Here is a 21,590-nt window from a genome sequence, read left to right as displayed (position 1 = left end):
CAATATATATCACTATTGTGTTAACTCTAAATTCGAAAGTTTCTATATACTATTTAAAGCTGTAGTATTCAAATATTCTTGGAAAACATATATCAAACTCTAATTATTATCTTGAATTAAATAAAAATATTATCCACAACTGCTTTTCAGGATATTAATATTAACACTTCAATTATAGTGTATGATAAATGATGTTGAGTATTTGATTAAATAATTATTAAGATCAACTATTTTACATAAAGTCAAATAGAATCGAATCTATTTAATTTCAATGTTAATTTAATTAATTTCGATTCGACCTTATTTATCTTAGTCACTTCGACCTTTTTTTCTTTTCGATTCCTCAGATGATTCCGTAGAAAATACCAAAATGACGGCATTACGATTTCGATTTCAATTTGAGAAACAAGACAAGGACAGAGACAGAGACAGCAAATATATGGTAAAGATTGATTTATATGAACTGTTTAGAGATATATGCGCTTTACAATAATCAATAATATTAATTTATAATAGGTTATTAAGTATGCTTATTTGTATATAAGTTTTCACTAACTTTTCCTTAGAAGAAACCGATGTGTCAGAAAGTGATACTCCTGATCCAAACAGGGTCAAAAAAAAAATTAGTGATAATGAGGATTATGACAATGATGATAGTAATAATATAAGAAAAATATAGAATAAATGGCGAACAACTAAAGTGAAATAAAGTTAGCAGAGATAAAGTAATAATTACATATGAAGTTAGATAATTATAATTTATATTTCTTTTATTAACTTAGAATTGGGTGTTTTTGTAGCTTTGCCATGACTGCATTTGCTGCTGAGTATTCATCCGAGTGTATTCTTGTGTATATTGGATTTGTTGTTGTTGTTGTTGCTGCTGTTGTTGTTGAGGATGATTGGGTAATGAGTGAGGCGGTGGAACAAATCGTTGTGGCTGTGTCCAGCCTGGTGGTGCCCCATATTGACTCGTAGTCACTTGTTGTTGATATGAAAAATAGCTGCCATTCATATATTGAATTGGTGCTGGGTATCCTCCTCTGTTTGCGAAGAACTCTCCTGGGACTCCCATCAATTGGTTATAATTACTGTCGCGATTTGCGACAGGTTGAGATGGTAGATTTTGGATTGGATTCCCTTGATAATCTGTATTTGTTTGCACAGGTGGATATTTTGTAGCATCTACTGGATTAAACCCATTTTGTTGTGGAAATGGACATGATGAAATAGGTAATTGTGAATACTTGCCTTCAAGTTGCATAGAATTGATAGTATTATTTACATTAGGTGTAGCGTATGGATATGAATTTTGAAAACCTGTAAATTTTGGCAATGAATCTTGAATTTGGGTATCCTGTTGAATTGTGTTCTCATTGTTGCTCTTTGGTTGCTGAGGATTTTCGGGAACATTTATTTTTTCTATGTTCCTCAACAATTTAGGTGAGGCGTCTGAAGAGGACGGTATTGTTTCAACTTTTTGAATTTCTTCCTTATCTTCTGACACACCTTCGTCTTTGGAGGATATAGAATCGTTAGACCTGGTTGACAAGCTTAATCTATTAGATCCCAAAGAAGAGTCAGTGTCATCCTTATGATGTGAACTCTTGTCAGTCGTTAAAGAAGAGCTTGGTTTAACAATAAATGATGAAGGAGCCATAGGCAATGAAGAGCCACTATATCCTCTTTGTTCCGTAGTGGATGTGCCTCTTGAATTGATAATTTGATTTTCAAGTTCCGTCAATGATAATACTCTACTTGAAGCAGACTTGGAGTTACCTTTATTCTTTTTCTCAGTGATAAAATTGGATTTCTTGTAAGGTTTCATTTTTGACTTAGGTTCCTCTTTCATGGGCTCTATAGTTGAAAAGGAATTTTTAGATGGAATCCATTCCACGTTGAAACTATTTTTACGGAAAAATTTGGAACCAGAATAAAGGATAGATTGTAATCTTAATTCTGTTTCATCGTTGTTATTCAATTTTTCAGAGATTTCGACTTCACCTACTAATCTGTTTGGAGAATCTAACTTGGAAAAAATAGCAGTGTCGTTGAAATCTGCCAAGGCATATTTAATAGGTGAAAATTCCTTCAAAAAAATATCTTCTTGGAAAAAATAAGCTCTGCCTGGTCTAACATCTGGAATAGTCATTTCAGTGAACTTTTTGCTTGATAAAAAGTTATTTAGTAAATTCACAAAAGAATCACAGAACTTTCTATTACGGTGTGAATATTGAATTACAGATTTGTTTGATTTTATCCAACATATAACAATACGTACCATGGCCAAATATTCATATTTCTCTAAATTATTTTCCCAGCCTTTAGCTATTACATTATTGAATATATGTGATATTAAATCGAATGCAAACTTTAAATATGCCAACTGTTTTTCAGATATTTCATCTAATGAAATTTTCTTTATTCTTAATTGATCATTACTGTTGGTATTATTTAATGAAATAATTTCATATCCTCCTATAACTGTAAGTAAACTTACAAAAATTGTATGAATGTTTTTCATATATTTTGTTGATATCCTTTCATATAATGCCAATTCAATATGGTTTAGTTTCAGTCTACCATCTAAAAGTGTATCATCTGTGTTTTGAGGTATATCTTTTTGGATGCATTTCGTAAATTTATTTGAAAATAAGGCAAGGAAGTAATATTCTGTAATTTCTTTATCTACAATTCTTGTACTTAGAATATCCTTATTGTGAGTGTCTAGTAAAATTGATTCAAATCTTTTCCTTAATGAACTTTTGTCATCACATAATAATTTTGTCAAATTTGAAAAACCTGCTAAATTTGGTATTCTCGATAAAATACTTCTAATAAATTCATAACTGGCAATTCCGTAATTTTCTGTTGAAATGAGAATCATACCTTTTTGTAGATATGTCTCTCCGACAGATGGCAAAATTAATGACGCCATGTCAAAATATCTAATTGATTTTTTAAAATCATCTATCACATATTTGTTTGATATTTTATCACTTATGGTTTTATATTTCTGAGAGGAACCAATATAAAGGATGCATCTATGCAAAGTTACCACTAGTAAAACACCTAATTTATTATTTTGGTCCAACTTATATTTTTCCGTATTTTTAATTTGATTTTTATCAGTTAAATTCAAATTTTTAAAAATTGAATTTGAAATAACTTGAGATAAGTCATATTGGGAATGAATATTTTCAATAATATCATAGTAAAATGAATGCACGGATTTGAAAAACTTTGTTACTTTACTATTCATTTGTCTAAATTCGACATATTTTGGCTTTTCATCCTTTGATTTAGGTAATAAACATTTTTGCCAGGCTTGAAACCACTTAAATATAGGGTATTGAATTTTTTCCCAAAGTACAATTAAAATATTTGAAATCACATTTGAATCAAAATTTAAATGATCGTTACTACCAATATTTGTTTTTTCATCTTCTAGAATATTAAAAATCAAACGATAAACTTTAGAATGAACGAAGTTAATATAACCATTTAATAAGGTATAATCTTGAATAATTCTATTTGATTCCAAAATTGGTTGTAATTGTTTTTGAAAATCTGTAAGTAGTCTCTGTATGTAATTTTCAGAGTTTGTCAGACTACTCATTGATCTGTTTCAATAATTTATATGTATACAATGAGACACTAACTTCGTCAGTTGTTTTAAAAATGATAAATTGAATTGTTATTTTAATTATTCAAAATTGTTATCACGCACTGATAATATAATTAAGCTTATCTATATTTCAAATCAAGTCAATTTTATAATTTCAACTCATATATATTCAATTATATATAGAAATGAATTGGATGTTTAGACACACTCGAGCACAAACAAAGAAACACGCTTGTAATAATAATATGACCCAACCAACGAGAATTGAAGGAAATTGTGACTAAAAGTAATACACCTGATTAATGATTAATGGCAAAAAAACAGATTATTCTATCGTGTTAATAAAAACATGAATACAAATATATATATCTATACTATAACACCAAAAAGTGAATTATATCAATAGCCCAAATATGATCTTTTATTACTTTGAACTTCGTTTTGCTATTATATTTTATTGTTTTGGTTTTCTGTGATTTCACACAAGTCGCAGTTTGCCAATTGTGAATAACAGAAAAACTTGAAATAAACTGATGTGTTGGACACTAATTATTTTGGTTGTAGTTTAATTTTTAGAGAGATATGTAATCGAATGTAAACAAAATCACTTCATAATTTTAAATTATTTATCTTTTTATTTCATCTTAGAATCTTTTTGTCTTCGATATCGTTAATTTCTCTTTCTATAAGAAGAGAGAGAAAAAAAAATAATACCTTTAAACTATTTCGTTGGTAATGATATATACTATATTAGAGGTTGATTTTAAACATAGTCAGTATCAAAGGTAGGGTAATGATGAGTTACCGACTAGTTAGTTAGTGCACACATGTGACTTGGCCAGTTATTATAATGGTGATATAAATCGATTGAGGAAGGATAATTAAGCAATAAAGACGTTTCTGTCATTTAGTTTATCCAATAATTTATCCTTTGGGGGGAATCCAATAAGTTGAAATAATGTCTAAAAATTCAGATGATTAGAGTTAAACTCACCCTGTCGTACCGATCAGTTACATTGTGTGTGTGGATATATCTGAACGAATCCGAACACTGGATTGTATTCTTGTCCCTTTGCAGTATTATATCTCCAGTATTATTTCGATATCGTTTAAAACCATCATCAGATACCCTGGAAAGTTACGAGGGAATCAAAATCTGACAAATTTACTACATTATTATGCCCATGTTATAAACGTTGAACAATGTGACATCAGTATGGCTACGAATAGGCGCATACCGTCTGATGCGTTGTAACTATTGGGTATAGAAGTTTGATTTCAATTTCAATTTCAATTATTTTGTTCCTTTTTGCTAGGAAACAACCAATTGTGTCCCTCGTATATATATAATTGTATGTGTGTGTATGTGTATATATCGATATCTAGTTTTATTTACTTGTAGAATATACACAATAATCACATGACTTCTGGTCTCTCTTTTATATTACCCACCATTGGAACGTCGCGAATTCGCGTTGTGTCACGTGGTTAAATATGGTTTCTCGTGTTTCTTCCGCTTATTACTATCGTAGTCAGCATGGTTTTGTCCATCGATAAATTTTAATAGTGAAAATTTTTAGAAAGTGAAGAACTTTAAAGGATTTTGACTATTAAATGAAATACAGACTGAGATGTTAAAGAAGTTAATTTAAGGTTAACGTTATTTCAAGTATATTTAGATGATTTTTGTGAATTGGGGATAGTGGTGTTAGCTTGGAGGTGAATCTGTTTATTGTCATCTATAAAGCAATGAGAGTTTTGTGCGTTGCTGAGAAGAATTCAATTGCTAAAGCGGTTTCTCAAATTTTGAGTGGTGGTAATTCTAATGCACGTGATTCTGGGTATATGTATGTTAAAAATTATGATTTTAGATTTAATGGATTCCCATTTATAAATGACAGGGACTGCGATGTGACGATGACCAGTGTTGCTGGTCATCTTATGGGAATTGATTTCCCAAATGACAGATATGGTTGGGGCAAGTGTCCGGTACATGAATTATTCGATGCGCCATTATTACAAGTTTATGATAAGAATCAAAAAAAAATTGCAGATAACATTAAAAAGGAGGCAAGAAACGCAGATTTCCTGATGATTTGGACGGATTGTGATAGAGAAGGTGAATATATAGGTTGGGAAATATTCCAAGAAGCGAAAAAGGGTAATAGACGTCTTAATGAAGACCAAATGTTTAGAGCTAATTTCTCTCATTTAGAGAGATCTCATATTTTATATGCTGCAAGGAATCCGAGAAGGTTGGATATGAATAGTGTCAATGCAGTAGAAACAAGAATGGAGATAGATCTGCGAGCAGGGGTTACATTCACTCGTCTTTTAACCGATACAATGAAGAATAAAGTGAGTGCTACAATTCAAATGAATTCTGGTCCTAACGCTAAAAAAGAAAATGTAGTAATATCGTATGGTACATGCCAATTCCCGACGTTGGGGTTCGTTGTAGACAGATATGAAAGAATACGGCACTTCATACCAGAAGAGTTTTGGCATATACAACTCCAGATCGAAAACAAAGATAAAAATGGTGGTGAATTTACAACGTTTCAGTGGGAAAGGGGACATATATTTGATAGATTAACGGTTCTCACATTTTATGAAGTTTGTTTGGAATTAGCGGGTAATCAAGCAAAGGTAATAGATTTGAAATCGAAACCAACATCTAAATACCGTCCTCTTCCATTAACTACTGTTGAACTCCAAAAAAATTGTGCAAGATTTTTAAGACTAAATGCAAAACAATCTCTTGATGCAGCTGAAAAACTTTACCAGAAAGGGTTTATATCTTATCCAAGAACTGAAACTGATATTTTTCCACAGACAATGAATCTAAAGTCATTAGTTGAGAAACAGGCTCAATTAGATCAGGGAAACCATAGGTCACCTTGGGCTGCATATGCAGAGCAACTAATATCAGATGCGCCAGGAACAAATAAGTTTAAATTTCCAAGAAGTGGTACACATGATGATAAAGCGCATCCTCCAATTCATCCAATTATCAGCTTAGGAGCTAAAGCGACTAATATAACACCAGTGGAAAGGTCTGTGTATGAGTATGTAGTACGACACTTTTTAGCCTGCTGCTCCGAAGACGCTAAGGGTTTATCAACAACATTGACATTAGATTGGGCAGGTGAAAAATTTACTGCTAGTGGGTTGGTCGTTTTAGAAAGAAATTTTCTTGATGTTTATCCTTGGGCTAAATGGGAATCGACAAAGCAATTACCACGTCTTGAGATGAATGAAATCTGCACAATTGGAAAAGCTGAAATGAAATCTGGTAAAACATCTCCTCCTAAACCAATGACAGAATCAGAATTAATTTCTTTAATGGATGTTAATGGAATAGGAACAGATGCTACTATTGCAGAGCATATTGAAAAAATTCAAGTAAGAAAATATATCAAAAGTGAAAAGTCAGGCAAAGAAACGTATTTACAACCTACAACTTTAGGAATAGCATTAGTTCATGGATTTGAAGAAATCGGTTTGGAGGATTCATTTGCCAAACCCTTTCAAAGAAGGGAAATGGAAGAAGAATTGAAAAAGATTTGTGAAGGGAATCGTACTAAAAATGAAGTTGTCGTAGATATTGTTGAAAAGTATAAGAAGTACTGGATAAAAACTAATGGTTCCAAAAATACTTTGCTTGAAGTATTTGACAGAGTAAGAAGAACGGTAATTTAGCTCTACATTGCATGCACTTATTTGATTTGAAGTTATATATTCCGCATAATAAATAAATTTTTAAAACATAACGTATCGAATCTATAATACAATTGGTTGAATAACTTTACATACATCATTTTATAGATGCTATATAAATGTCTATGTCACTAAATTTAATTAGTATATAATGTTTGTGGGACTATCTGCTGTGCTTGATATGATGATGATCTACACCAACATCTTGAATCAGTTGGCTCTACTTGAATCCAAGCTTTAATTCCAAATGATTCAAATATTTTTTCTACTCGCTTCTTGACAATAGTAGAGTTTTCTCCCTCTACATATTGGATATGAATATAACCCATTAATGTGGCTGGCTTTCCATTACCATCTTCATCTTTAGGTTCCTCTTTTGAATCATCGTGAGAGTGTGAGTGAGAATGGCCATGACTATGACTATGGCCATGAGAATGTCCTGATGATGGTGCAGAAATTGGCCAAAATTTAGGGGAAGTATAGCCAGATATACCTGGTGTTGTTGAAATTTTGTTTAAAGCATTCTTAACAGCATTATGTTTTTTATCATCTAGTTGAAGAAGAATTCTCGACGATGTAGATTTAATCAATGGAATGGCACTTAATAAAATTAAAGAGCCGATCAATATGGAGGCAATTGGATCGAATATTGGCCAATGTGTTAACTTAATCAGCAAAGTAGAAATAACGACACCTACAGAACCCAATGTATCTGCTAATATATGTAAAAAGACACCTCTCATATTTTCATTACCGTGATCACCAGCATGACCACTATGATCAAAAGCAAATAAACCTATTAAATTAACAAATAAACCTAGAGAAGCGACAACAAGCAATTCATTTGTACCATGAAGATGGATTGGATTAAATATTCTACCTATAGCTTCAATAAATATACCAGAAACAATTCCAATTAATAGAATACCGTTTGTGAAACCTGTCAAGGTTTCCAAATATCCCATACCAAACGGGAACTTATCATTAGGTGGTCTCTTTGACAATATACCTGCCAATAAACCTAGTAGTAGTGATGTACAATCTAAGGCCATATGTAGAGAATCGGACAATAATCCTAAAGATTTTGAACGGAAGGAGTATAGTAATTGCACAAACATAAATGTGGTATTCAATAGTAAAAAGGAGAAAATTGATCTTGTTTCTTCATTGGAGGCCATTTCTCTAAAAATGCTTCCAGATGAGTGTGAATGAGTATGACCTTGATGAGATGATGAGTGGCTATTGTTACTGGATGTATCATGTGAATGTGAATGATGAGATGAATTATGATGGTAACCATTGGTTTGGAAATAAACAATTACTTCAGACATCACAATATATAGAATCACAACGAGATCAGTAATGGAATGCGGTCCTAAAGTATTTGAAGATAGATAGTGTAATACTAAAGCCATCATACCTGTAGAAAATGTTGTATATTTAGTAATCCAAGCGACATGTAAATTTTTAAATACCAATTCACCATCAGAGTTCACTGAAGAATCGCTTGTTAGTAAATCTTGTAAGGATAAAAAGAAAATTGCCAGACAGCCAATGAACACGATTACCATTAACAATTGTAGATCACATAGTGGGAAGGACATCGAAACCATGTATATTGAAAAAATTGAAGTTAGTTTCAACACGAACAACAATGTGATAAAGAATTTTGAATGCCGCCTTTGATCTTGATCAGATTCTTTGGAAGGGTATGATTTGAATAAATATGACAAAATAGTTTTCTTTGAAATCAATAGTATTATGATAATTGTCAAATGAGTTGCAATTGGCATCAAAGAGTATTCATTGTTTCCCATGTAATAAATTAATGTACTAATAAATGCTAACGGTAGATAAGTCTTGGTCAATTGGAGCCATGATAACAATTTTGGATTTTGTTCGTAGTAAACAGTACACAGCATATTAATTGTCAGTAAACTTATACAAGTAGTTTGAATTGGACCTAATAAGAAACTTAATAAACTTGATATAAAAGTAGCCATGAAGACTGGGAATATTAACTTATTTCTAGTAATGATCTTCAAAGAATAACCCAAAGCTGTGAAAGACGATGCAGAAAATAAAGGTATCAATATCAGTTTAGTTAAATTCTTAGTAACATTGCCAACTATGTTTATATCATTCCCATCTAAATTGACATCATCGTAGAGCACTATTATTAAGCTGCTAGAAAGTATGATTGTAGGAAAGGACAACAGGAGAGGAACCCTTGTCAAAAACCCCTGCAATGACATAAGATAATTGCAAAAGAAATTATAGATTGAATTGAAATGAACCAACTAATAACACGTCCATAAGACAGCACTTATAACAGTGTCCTTTTATTTTTTTTGCCTTTAGCTGTATTGCCAGAATAGGTACCTTCTTAAATAGCGTTATTGTATTGCTGCTATAAAAAAATGCCCAAAGGAACAATTTTGAGAAACGGATCGACCCTCAATTGAACACAAACTAGATCTACCCTGTATGAACCCAATTCAGATTCATATACCAACCTTAGTCCTGGTCATATGTGAACCTTACCGGTACATCAAAGCTGGCCAAGTTTAGAATTGATCAATTTTATAGATTGATATATCAAATTAATGGTATCGTTAAATGTGATATTTTATTGAAGTATGTGGGAATTTGAATATAATGACGTCATTAATTGAAATGGGTACGAACCGTCACTAACCATATACATTAACTCTCTTGCTCTATCTACCTATATACTTCTTTGACTCTCTTTTGAACAAATTGGGACCACTATTTCTAATCTATTGTTCATTTGAAGTTCCATTTCATTTAATCTTTCTTTAATTTAACGTTTAGCTCATTAAAGGTCCAGAACAAGAACTAAACATATTTATATATATATTTTAAAAACGAAATCCTGTTAAGATCACCATAAAGAATAAATTTATTCTGTTTCACAACAAGATGCCAAGAGCCACAAAGTACGAATACAACTTCAATCCATATATACACGTAATTCACTTCAAGACGAACCTTTTCTGTCGCAATTATAAATTGAAATATAATAAACGAGACCATATGCATACCTTGCTACCAAATCTTGACAGGAGTACAAATAATAAATTAATAAACACTATCACACACACTCATATACTATCCACATACTTCCAACTTCCTTTCTTTAAGATCAAAATCCACTCTATACACTGATCATTTGGCTTATTTTAAGTCCCCCATCGATTCAATCGACATTTTTATGAAATAGAAGATATATTTCAAAATTTGAAAAGGAAATTTAGATATTCAAGTTAGTTCTAGTGACAAAAAAGGTTAAAGAAAAGGTAATTTAAGGTTGGATCAATTACTGAAGGACCTTATTGACATTGTCAATTGTTGTAGTGGTTAAGTAATAGGTTCAATTGGTTGTTTTTGGTTTATTTTATTGTAATTTTATTGTATTTTTTTTGGGATAAAGCTATAAGGGAAGAAGAGACTTATTTATTGGATCAAAAAAAGACAAAAAATCAGAGTGTTAGTTCTAGTTATTTGATCTTTCTTTTAATTCATAGACGTATATCTGCTGGGTGGATTGGTTTTAAAGTTTAAAGGGTTTGTTATTTTTGATTTGTCTGTTTGTTCCTGTGTTCCTTTCCTAGTTATTTTGATCATTTTCTGCTTTTTTGAGGCCCTTTATCTCCATTTGACGTTAACAGTATGGCTGAAGTTAATCGTACTACTGAAAGACATCATTCTCGTAGTAATGGTGGATTGAATTCAGGGCTCATTAAAGATGAAGTTGTATCGTTGCAGGAGAAGGTACAAGTTGACCAAGAGATTGAAAGTGTCCAACAAAAAGACGGAGGAGCTTCGTCGTTTACTCCTGGTTTTTCAAAATTTATGTTGAAGAGAGAATCGTTATTGGAAGGACAATTATCCAGTAATTTATCTCCAAGAAGAAAGTTCCTTACTGTAATGATATTGAAATCTTTGAATGGGACCTTTGATACGAAATATTTGGCTATTCCTTTTAAGCCGGATGGGATGAAATTGGGGAGGCCTGTTGCATCGAACGCTAATAATAATTCTAACTCTAATAACAGTAGCACTAATAACAACAACAGCGGTAATAATAATAATAGTAATAATAATAATAGTAATAATAATGGCAACCCCAATAATGGCAACCCCAATAATGGCAATAACAATAACAATAATAATTCTAGGAACAGGGATATGCATCAACCACCCATGGTGAAATCGGATAATGGATATTTCGATTCAAGAGTATTGTCTAGAAATCATGCAATGTTGACTTGTGATCCTAATACTGGGACAATTTTAATTCATGATCTGAAATCGAGTAATGGGACTTTTGTTAATGGAAATAGGATTGGCCAATCTGATGTACCTTTGAAAATCGGCGACATGGTGGATTTGGGTACAGATATAGATTCAAAATCTGAACATAGAAAGATTAGTGCATATATCGAAGATATATCTATTGTGCCTCTGACGTGTGAAAATACCTGCTTTTGGAGTGACACGAGAACATTAGATGTGGAGGATGACGATAGCCCATCAATAAGAGAAAGACATCCATCAATTCTTAAACAAGCTGCATACGAAACTACTTTATTTGGAGACAGTAGTCACCTTGATCTTGAAGACACAATTTTAGGTTTAGAATCCGAACTACTTAGTGGGATATACATTAACAATTCAATAGGTACAAGCTCTGAACTGTCGAATGTTTTGAGACTATTGGCCACTGAAATAATACTGGAAAGAAGATCATCATTGAAGATCAAATCAGCTGAGGAGTTTTTAAATAACTTTACTTCAGGATTCGAATATTTAAAAAAAATTATGATGGAACATAACGATAGGCAATTAGCAACAATTCAAATAAATTTAAAGAAAGAATTATGTGAACAACATGATAGTATTGTAGAAGAATATGAGCAGAAGATGAAAAAAATTGAAAAGAGAAATAAGAGTTTAAAAGAGTCATTCGAGATAAAACGAAAGGAAAATAATGAAACCATAAGGAATATTAACAATGAGATTGAAGATTTAAAGACTATGCTGGAAGTAGAACGCTATAAGAATTCTCAACGTTTGAAGAAAGACTCCAAAATTAAAGATAATGCTAAAACGACTTTAAAGAAAGATGATGATGAAAAGACTGAAATAAATTCTGAAAAAATTCCTGAAAGAGGAAGACGATTTCCTAACGGGTTCTTTAATACCATATTGTTATTCAGCGGTATTTCATTCATTATTATTGTATATTCATTTAATATCCCTTCTAAATAAAGGGCTGCATTTTATAGATAGAAAAATTTATATTAAATTAAATAAAATAAAATAAACAACAACAACAACAGTAATAGGAATAATAGTAACAATGAACTGACTTATATAGCACCAATGGATAATTGATATTGATCAATGTATTTATTCTTCATTTATTAAAATCCAAACTTTAATTCTAGTACAATATTTACAGGTTTGAAATATATATATATATATATATATATATATAAATATAATGCTTCTTACTTTTATAATAAAATTTATAAATAGGAATAATTTAATGCTCTGTATTTTATTAATGCTGCTTTACCTTTAACTAATTGTGTGATAATAGAGTTCCATTTACAATTAATGCGATGATATTTTGCAAGTTTTACAAAATATCCAATTTCTTGATTTATATTAGTTAAATTTAACGAATCTAAATCTTTCTTCATTTTACTTGTCTTGTTACAATTTTTCTTCAAATCATCAATAATTATATTCAGCAGTCTTTCCTGATCCAACGCGATTTGATAATTTGGTATTTTATTAATAAATGTCATTGAATTTAAAATAATGTCAATTTGTTCTCTAATGAGCCTTTGTAAAATATTAGTAGAATCTTTTATTTGTAATAATTCTCCATTAAATTTACAATCATACAAACTTGTTAAAACGTTGATATTGCCAGTTACCATAACATTTTCCAATCTTTTCAACAATAGATCACCGTAAGCATACGGTTGAATGTCTAATTTCAGTGGAGTTGAAGATAACTTTGAGTTCACAGATGTTTCATGCAATAGTTTAAATAAAACATTATTTGTTTCCATGCTATGTAACGAATCAAGATCCTTTTCATAGGAATAACTTTCAAATTCTCTTGGTACTGAACATATATCCATTGCCAACCTTGAATTATTAACTTGAAATGTGAATTCATTATTTGTATTACTTATCACTGGAGGGATATTATCGACTAAGCCCATCAATAAATTTGGTCTCTGTAGATGGAGATTAACACTGGGATCATGTTTCTCTTTCTCTTTCCCTTTCCCTTTCCCTTTTCCTTTCAGCTTCCCATTCCATATATAGTTATATAAAGAATCAATTGAGCCAAAGAAGGGATTCAACAATAGAATATTCGAAGTCGAACCAATTGACTTCGAATACTTGTTCAAGGAAACACTCAGACTCTTATTATTTGGCTCAGATATCACTAAATTTTCAATCATTGCAGCTTCACCAGTGGAATAAACTGGAGGAGAACAACTAGCCATAAATTGAGTGCAATGCTCACCAATCTGACCTTTACCTCTAACAGTCAACCTCGACTCATTCAACAAAAACCTATCCAACTTCTTCTGATCATTCAGCAACAATATAACCTGTGGAACCTTGGGTTGTAATGGCAATTGAGAAATTTCATAAGATAAAACTGAAGCTATTGGCGATGAACCTAATGAATAAACTCTTGGTAACTTAATAACCATTTTACTTCTTAAAACCAATCTAGTCTTATATCAACAACAATCTGCATTCAATCTGCATCCAATCCAAACCTTCCTTGTTGGAGGACTCCTTTGTCAACTTCCAAACCATCTTATAATTCACATCTCTTGTATTTTATAAGTTTGATTTTGATAGATTGAGAGATGGTCTTGTAGAGACGGGATCAAGAACTAGTTCTGAACTTGAACTTAGATGAGAAATAGAAGTGATAGAGAGATATCATGATATCCATTCATTAAATCAAGATGAGTTTGGGGGAGGGGGAGGAGGAGGAGGATTGATAGATTGATTGATGGATTTAGATTGTTTTGATCTATTGTTGGTTTGTTAACTTTTGAATGGAGAGGAGAAGATAGAAAAAATTGTGATGTATATAGTTTTTGGTTTACTTCGATTTCATTTCATTTCATTTGGTTTGGGAAGCATAGAAGGTTACACAAAGGTTTTTGACTTAAACTTTGACTTTGCTTTTGGTTTTGGTTTTGGAAGCTGCTATCCAGTTTTAAGCTATTAGAGGACAGATAGATTAGGATTTTGTTTGTTCTTTTTGGTAATAAGAGCAAGAAGATATTTGGAGAAACCGTGATATCGTTACTGTAGTGTGCTATATACATCGAAATAGCAAGACCTGGAGCTAGAGTAGGGTGTTAGGGATTGTAATATTTTAAATAAAAATAAGAATATAAATTAATACAAATAACACAAGTAATATAAGAAAATAATAAAAAAAAACAAGATGTTAGTTATTGGACTCACTGGTGGTATTGCATGTGGTAAGAGTACTGTCTCTAGGAGATTAAAGAACCATCACAAGATTCCAATTGTTGATGCAGACAAGTTGGCTAGAGATGTTGTCCAACCTGGTGAAGATGCCTATAATCAGATTGTAGAACATTTCCAACCAAAAATTCATCATCTTGTCCTAGCTGATAATCAGCTAGATAGGTCAGCTTTAGGTAAATATGTCTTCGAAAACCCTGAAGAGTTGAAAGTTTTGAATGGTATCACTCATCCTGCTATCAGATACAAGATATTTAGTACTGTCTTCGACTATTATATTAGAGGTTACAGTATGTGTGTTGTCGATGTGCCACTATTGTTCGAAACGAACTTGGATGTTTATTGTGGGTTGGTAATCACAGTTGTTTGTAAAAATGAAATCCAACTGCAAAGATTGCTGGCAAGAAACTCTGACATGACTTTGGAAGAAGCTGAAAATCGTATTAATTCCCAAATTTCAAACGATGAACGTGTTGAGAGATCAGATTTCGTCTTGAGAAATAATTTCGATATCCCTTCCTTATACAGTCAAATCGATACTGTCATGGAAAAGGTAAGACCTTCTTTTGTAAGAACAGCCTTGGAATATTTCCCACCTTTTGGTGTCGTCAGTGCTGCCTCTGTAGTAATTTCCAAAAGGTTTTTAATTCGTTGGAGACGCAAGAGATCCAAGCATATCAAAGCAACAGAAGTCGAAGAAGATGGAGAAGGAGATGTATATCGACCAATTGAAACAAATTAACCACCGCTTACTCTCATGCAATAGAGAAAGATAACTAACAGTGTATTTTCATTTTAATTCTTAATTCCCACTTCATTTTTTTGTATTACCAGAGCTTTATTAGTTTCATTTTCATTTTCATTTTCATTTTAACTATTATTTTTATTCCAACCAACCATTAGCAACTAATCTTCAGCTAGACATCATTAAAAATAACGAAATTTTCTTAGCATAATTGCTGTATCTTTATTTTCTGTATGTAATGTTTATATAGTAAATAAATATTTGAATCATACCATTTGACCATTTTCTGTCTTCAATTAATTACTGACACCACAACTCTTACGCTAAATTTCTCCATAATTTTCACCCAAAAGAAACTTAAAACTATACATAATATTAGATATAAGATCTAAAAGACAATATGGACACAGTCTAGTAACATATAACAGATGTAATATTCAATCAATTGGCACATCCTTCATAGACCAGTGATATAATCCATCTGCTGTCACCTGACCATCAAGACGAAATGAGAAAATATATCATTATTTACGGAAATCTGATGAAAAATTTAAAGCATCTCATTGAGATGCTTTAAAAGAAGAGTGGATGTGTATATAAATACTATAAGAAGCAATATAGAACTAGAAGGTTCATTGAAGTTGATAAGTAGTTTAGAATTGTGAACTAGGACCTGCAGTTTGATGACAACGACTATGATGTTACGAAATGCTGGCTTTATGAAAAGCAGACTTCCGGGATTTGCTGAATTAGTGAAATCTGGTTTGTCAGTGGTCACTGTCTCTAGAAATTATCAGATTAGCAGTAATTTGAAAAGAGAGTTTCAATACAATCGTAATGGAGCAACTGGCCGTGATAAAGGCTATTACTCTAGGGATAATAGCCACAGTTTTGGTCGTCATGGTGGTAGATTCGCAAGGAAAGCTCCTGTTGAAGATAAAGATCCAGATTCATTAGATGCCAAAAATTTTACAAAAGTTGTGGTTATGCCTAAGTTAGAGAATGAAGTAGAGGTTACTTTAGATCAATTGAAAGATGAAAACATTATTGATACTATGTTACATCTGTCTATTTCTAGAATGGGATTTCCAAATTTAACCGCGGTACAACAAAAGACTATTAAGCCAATTTTGGAAAATGAAGATAGAGATGTAATTGCTAGAGCCAAAACTGGTACCGGTAAGACTTTTGCATTTTTGATCCCATTATTCGAACATTTGATAAGAACCAGAAGGGAATCACCAGATATGGTGAAGGCAGTTGTGTTAGCTCCAACAAGAGATTTGGCTTTACAAATTGAACAAGAAGTTCATAAAATTCATAGTAATAACTATGCTTTGAAAAAATTTGGATGTATGTCTGTAGTTGGGGGTACGAAATTTGGCCAATCTCTATTCCAATTGAAGAAAACCAGACCAAACATTATCATCGCCACTCCAGGTAGATTTATTGCCACTGTCGAAGCTGTAGGAGCAGAATATTTCAAACATGTCGACTTTAAAGTATTAGATGAAGCTGATAGATTATTAGAAATTGGTTTCAAAGACGATTTAGAATATATCTCAACCTCTCTAAACGGATTGAATGATGTTGGTAAAGACCATATCAGAACTTTATTATTTTCTGCCACATTAGATGAAAAAGTTCAAACTTTGGCCGATGATGTTATGAATAAATCAGAATGTTTATTTTTAGATACTGTTGATAAAAATGAACCAGAATCTCACGAGAAAATTGAACAATCTTTGGTGGTCTCACAGAATTTTGCTGAAAGCACTTATGCTGTAATCGATCATTTATTGAAACAAACAAAAAATGTTCCAAATTATAAAGCTATTTTATTCACACCAACTATCAAAGCTACAAAATTCCTATCTAATCTTTTAAAAAAATCACTACATCGCTACCCTGTTTATGAATTCCATGGTAAGATCGATCAAGCAAAGAGAACAAGAATTGTTGGTTCTTTCAAGGGAGCACCAGCGGGTTTATTGGTTTGTACTGATGTTGGTGCTCGTGGTATGGATTTCCCAAATGTTACAGAAGTTTTACAATTGGGTGTTCCATCTGAATTATCAAACTATGTCCATAGAATTGGTAGAACCGCTAGAGGTGGTAAAGAAGGTGCGTCTGTTATATTCTTATCAGACAGTGAATTAGGTTTAATTGAGAATTTAGAGAAAGAGAAAAACATCTCCATTGAAAATAAATCTAACTATGAACCAAGTAGTGAAATAATGGAAAATGTTGAAAAATTAATTGAATCCGAAGAAGAATTAGCAGATGTACTAATCAGTGTTATCTCCTTCTATAGAGGTAACTCATCTGTACTAGGTCTAGATGAAAACAAGGCTTTTATGTCAATTGCTAGTTCATATGGTACGTTTTTGAAAGATCCTACTCAAAAAATCCCTATTTACAATAAAGGAATGCTTGAAAAAATCGGTCTTGTAAACAACACAATTAGTAGCGAAATGTTCGATTTGAAAGGTGATGCATCTGATCATATGGAAAGATTAGCCATGAGTAGATCTAGATCACCAAATAGAAAATTTTCAAGAAATAAATCATTCAATCCTTCAAACAAATACGGTAACTATAAGAGTAACAATTACAGAAACTTCAACAACAGAGATTCAAGAGGTGAAGAAGATTACCAATACAAAAGAAGTAACAGATTCAGAGAACGTTTTTAGTCCTATTTCTAAGAAGTAATGGACATGTTTTAAAGTAATGCATTTAATTCAATATTTTATGAAATATCTTGTAAATAATATAAGAAAGAACGTATAAAAGTTTCATTTAATATATATATATATATATGTTTAGATAGATATATAGTAATGTTAGTTTTACATATAAAATCATAAAACTCTTAAAATGTATCTATCTTGTCTTTTAGTTACTTAAATGTATCCATCAACTCATACTTAAATAAAGGATGCGGTCAATAATCTAAATTAAATCTATGAACAAATAAAGAAGAACTAATATATCACCAGGAGGTACATTTTAAAGAAACTGAATAGACATATAGGTAGTTAAGACCTGGATCAAGATCATTTGAAATCGCTGGCTATATTTATAAGATTTGTTAGTAAATTGCTAGTGAGATATCTTGGTTTTCGTTTAAGATTTTTACTTTCTTCATAAAGTTAACGAATGTTAATAAGAGATGGCTTCTTTGCTACTGGATAGAGTAATTTCTTACTCATATAACTTTACAGATAATGATACAAATCCAGTCACACCTCCTGATTTTAGGAAACCTACTTCAGAGGTGGTAACAACACAATTATATACTGCTACTTTGTTGGGTTTATTTGCTACAATTTCGTTTTCAGTTCTTTTAAAGAAGTTACCAAGATTATATTCTAGTAGAAGGTATAAGGATGACAGTAACTTACGATTACCTGGTTGGGATGAATCTAGTCTCTTTGGTTGGATGTCTGTTATCTATAGGATAAAAGAGGATCAAGTTTTGGAATACGCCGGTTTAGATGCATTTGTATTCTTGGGATTCTTCAAGATGTGTATCAAATTACTATTCATATGTTGCATGTTTTCTATTTGCATCATATCACCTATAAGATATCATTTAACTGGACGATATGATGATGGATCTGATGATGATGGAACTACTAATTTTATAAGAACCCTAATAAAAAAAAATGACTTCTTCGAGGGACCAACACCTTATCCAGAGGCTAAAATGCTCTATTTATCGATGTACATTGTGTTCACATATTTCTTCACCTTCATAACAATACGTCTGCTAATGAATCAAACTAAATTAGTTGTTGATACTAGGCAACAGTATTTGGGTAAACAGAATACAATCGCTGATAGAACCATTAGATTATCAGGCATCCCTATCGAATTACGTGAAAAGAATGAGTTGAAAAATAGAATTGAAGAATTGAAAATAGGGAAAGTTTCCTCAATAACCATTTGTAGAGAGTGGGGTCCTTTAAATAAATTATTCCATTATAGAGAAAAAGTTTTAAATCAACTAGAATTGAAGTATTCTGAATGTCCTAGGGATTTGGCTAGAAGTGAAAGATATTCAGAAAATTACAACCTAAGAAGAAATCAACAAAGTGATGTAGTCGAAAATAATCCTTCCGCAACAGATCAAGATTTAAATACTTCAGAACAAAGTGCCAATGAGATAGAAGAAAATATTATTTATGATGAAGTTCAACTTACAGAGAGACCAAAAATTAAGACAGGTCTATTTGGATTATTAGGAGAGGATGTTGATGCGATTGAACATCTAGAGAATCAATTAAAACTAATTGACCGTGAGATTATTGATGCCCGTACCAAACATTATAGTGCAACACCAACTGCTTTTGTTACTATGGACTCTGTTGCAAATGCACAAATGGCTGCTCAAGCTGTGTTAGATCCAAGAGTTCATTATTTTATTACTCGACTTGCTCCTGCACCACATGATATCCAATGGGACAATGTATGTCTTTCTAGAAAGGACCGATTAATCAAGGGCTATACTGTCACAATATTTATTGGTTTATCAAGCTTATTTTTAATTATACCAGTGTCATACCTTGCTACATTGTTAAATCTTAAGACTTTAACTAAATTTTGGCCAAGCTTAGGTAAATTTCTAAATGATAACAAATGGGCTCAAAATATCGTCACAGGATTACTGCCAACTTATTTATTCACGTTATTGAATTTTGCAATTCCTTACTTCTATGAATATTTGACCTCATGCCAAGGGTTGGTATCTCATAGCGATGAAGAAATTTCATTGGTATCTAAGAATTTCTTCTATATATTTGTCAATTTGTTTTTGGTTTTTACCTTAGCGGGTACTGCTTCTAATTATTGGGGTTATCTAAGTGATACTACTAAAATTGCATACCAGCTAGCTACTTCTATTAAAGAATTTTCTTTATTTTATGTTGATTTAATCATTTTACAAGGTATAGGTATGTTTCCATTCAAATTATTACTGGCAGGTTCATTAATAGGGTTTCCATTAGTTAAAATTCAAGCCAAGACACCTAGGCAAAGAAAGGAACTTTACAATCCACCAATTTTCAATTTTGGTCTGCAATTACCTCAACCAATCTTAATTTTAATCATTACTTTGATTTATAGCGTGATGAGCACTAAAATTTTGGTTTCTGGACTAGCATATTTTGTTATTGGTTTCTATGTTTACAAGTATCAACTAATATATGCCACTGACCATTTACCACATTCAACAGGAAAAGTTTGGCCTTTGATTTTTAGAAGGGTGATAGTTGGACTGCTACTATTCCAATTGACTATGGCAGGTACTTTGGCAGGGTTTGAGGGTGGATGGGTTCTGTCATCTTGGCTATCGCCTCTACCATTCATTACTTTAAGCTTCCTATACGATTTTCAAAGAAACTATTTACCATTATCCCAATATATCGCATTAAGTTCCATTAGAGAACATGAAAGGAATAATTACACAGAGACATTCTTGGTAGAAGAAGAAAATTATGCATATCCATATCTAATCACTGATCTTGAGGGTCCAATGTTGAAATAGGTTTTTACTCAGTTGCCCGAAGCTCATGCAGTTTTAGCTCTAATATGCATTGTACATTTTTAATAAATACATATCATGAAATAAATCTGTAATATTTAAGCAGAATAATTTTTTTATTTTAATTCAATAAGATAGATTTTTTAAATATTATAAATATAATGATAAATCAGACCTAATACAACGTCTTCATCAACAATATCGACCTTGTTCTTATGCTCTGTCATCATCATCATCATCATTACCGTCATCTTAATAATCATAATTACTGAAAAACAAAAGTAATTCCACACGAATATTAGTAAGAAATATTCAATTCCATCAAATTTAAATAAAAATGCGATGAGCTTAGATATAAAACTAATCATTATGGAGGTTTT

General features: G+C 31.7%; 8 protein-coding genes across 8 annotated transcripts; 5 read left to right on the top strand and 3 right to left on the bottom strand.

The window, feature by feature from the left end:
* Window positions 1-778: 778 nt before the first annotated feature.
* Kpol_340p8 (EST1 family protein) lies at window positions 779-3,619 on the bottom strand (the record flags this gene model as incomplete). The annotated part of the gene is made up of 1 exon (XM_001642469.1): window positions 779-3,619. One exon carries the CDS (start codon window positions 3,617-3,619, stop codon window positions 779-781), a length of 2,841 nt encoding a protein of 946 aa, XP_001642519.1.
* A 1,758-nt stretch (window positions 3,620-5,377) lies between these two features.
* On the top strand, window positions 5,378-7,330 carry TOP3 (DNA topoisomerase 3; the record flags this gene model as incomplete). Its single annotated transcript, XM_001642468.1, has 1 exon — window positions 5,378-7,330. One exon carries the CDS (start codon window positions 5,378-5,380, stop codon window positions 7,328-7,330), a length of 1,953 nt encoding a protein of 650 aa, XP_001642518.1.
* A 155-nt stretch (window positions 7,331-7,485) lies between these two features.
* MSC2 (metal cation transporter MSC2) lies at window positions 7,486-9,603 on the bottom strand (the record flags this gene model as incomplete). The annotated part of the gene is made up of 1 exon (XM_001642467.1): window positions 7,486-9,603. One exon carries the CDS (start codon window positions 9,601-9,603, stop codon window positions 7,486-7,488), a length of 2,118 nt encoding a protein of 705 aa, XP_001642517.1.
* Window positions 9,604-11,041: 1,438 nt separating this feature from the next.
* Kpol_340p5 (uncharacterized protein) lies at window positions 11,042-12,643 on the top strand (the record flags this gene model as incomplete). The annotated part of the gene is made up of 1 exon (XM_001642466.1): window positions 11,042-12,643. The coding sequence occupies one exon, from the start codon at window positions 11,042-11,044 to the stop codon at window positions 12,641-12,643; it is 1,602 nt and encodes a 533-aa protein (XP_001642516.1).
* Window positions 12,644-12,903: 260 nt separating this feature from the next.
* On the bottom strand, window positions 12,904-14,118 carry CBS2 (Cbs2p; the record flags this gene model as incomplete). The annotated part of the gene is made up of 1 exon (XM_001642465.1): window positions 12,904-14,118. The coding sequence occupies one exon, from the start codon at window positions 14,116-14,118 to the stop codon at window positions 12,904-12,906; it is 1,215 nt and encodes a 404-aa protein (XP_001642515.1).
* A 755-nt stretch (window positions 14,119-14,873) lies between these two features.
* On the top strand, window positions 14,874-15,659 carry CAB5 (putative dephospho-CoA kinase; the record flags this gene model as incomplete). Its single annotated transcript, XM_001642464.1, has 1 exon — window positions 14,874-15,659. The coding sequence occupies one exon, from the start codon at window positions 14,874-14,876 to the stop codon at window positions 15,657-15,659; it is 786 nt and encodes a 261-aa protein (XP_001642514.1).
* Window positions 15,660-16,345: 686 nt separating this feature from the next.
* Window positions 16,346-18,358, top strand: MSS116 (ATP-dependent RNA helicase; the record flags this gene model as incomplete). Its single annotated transcript, XM_001642463.1, has 1 exon — window positions 16,346-18,358. One exon carries the CDS (start codon window positions 16,346-16,348, stop codon window positions 18,356-18,358), a length of 2,013 nt encoding a protein of 670 aa, XP_001642513.1.
* Window positions 18,359-18,837: 479 nt separating this feature from the next.
* On the top strand, window positions 18,838-21,213 carry CSC1 (Csc1p; the record flags this gene model as incomplete). The annotated part of the gene is made up of 1 exon (XM_001642462.1): window positions 18,838-21,213. One exon carries the CDS (start codon window positions 18,838-18,840, stop codon window positions 21,211-21,213), a length of 2,376 nt encoding a protein of 791 aa, XP_001642512.1.
* Between the last annotated feature and the right edge of the window lie 377 nt (window positions 21,214-21,590).

Source organism: Vanderwaltozyma polyspora, genomic scaffold (genome assembly GCF_000150035.1).
Source record: "Vanderwaltozyma polyspora DSM 70294 KpolScaffold340 genomic scaffold, whole genome shotgun sequence".
NCBI classification, from domain to species: domain Eukaryota; kingdom Fungi; phylum Ascomycota; class Saccharomycetes; order Saccharomycetales; family Saccharomycetaceae; genus Vanderwaltozyma; species Vanderwaltozyma polyspora.
This window is presented reverse-complemented; position numbering and strand designations above follow the sequence as displayed.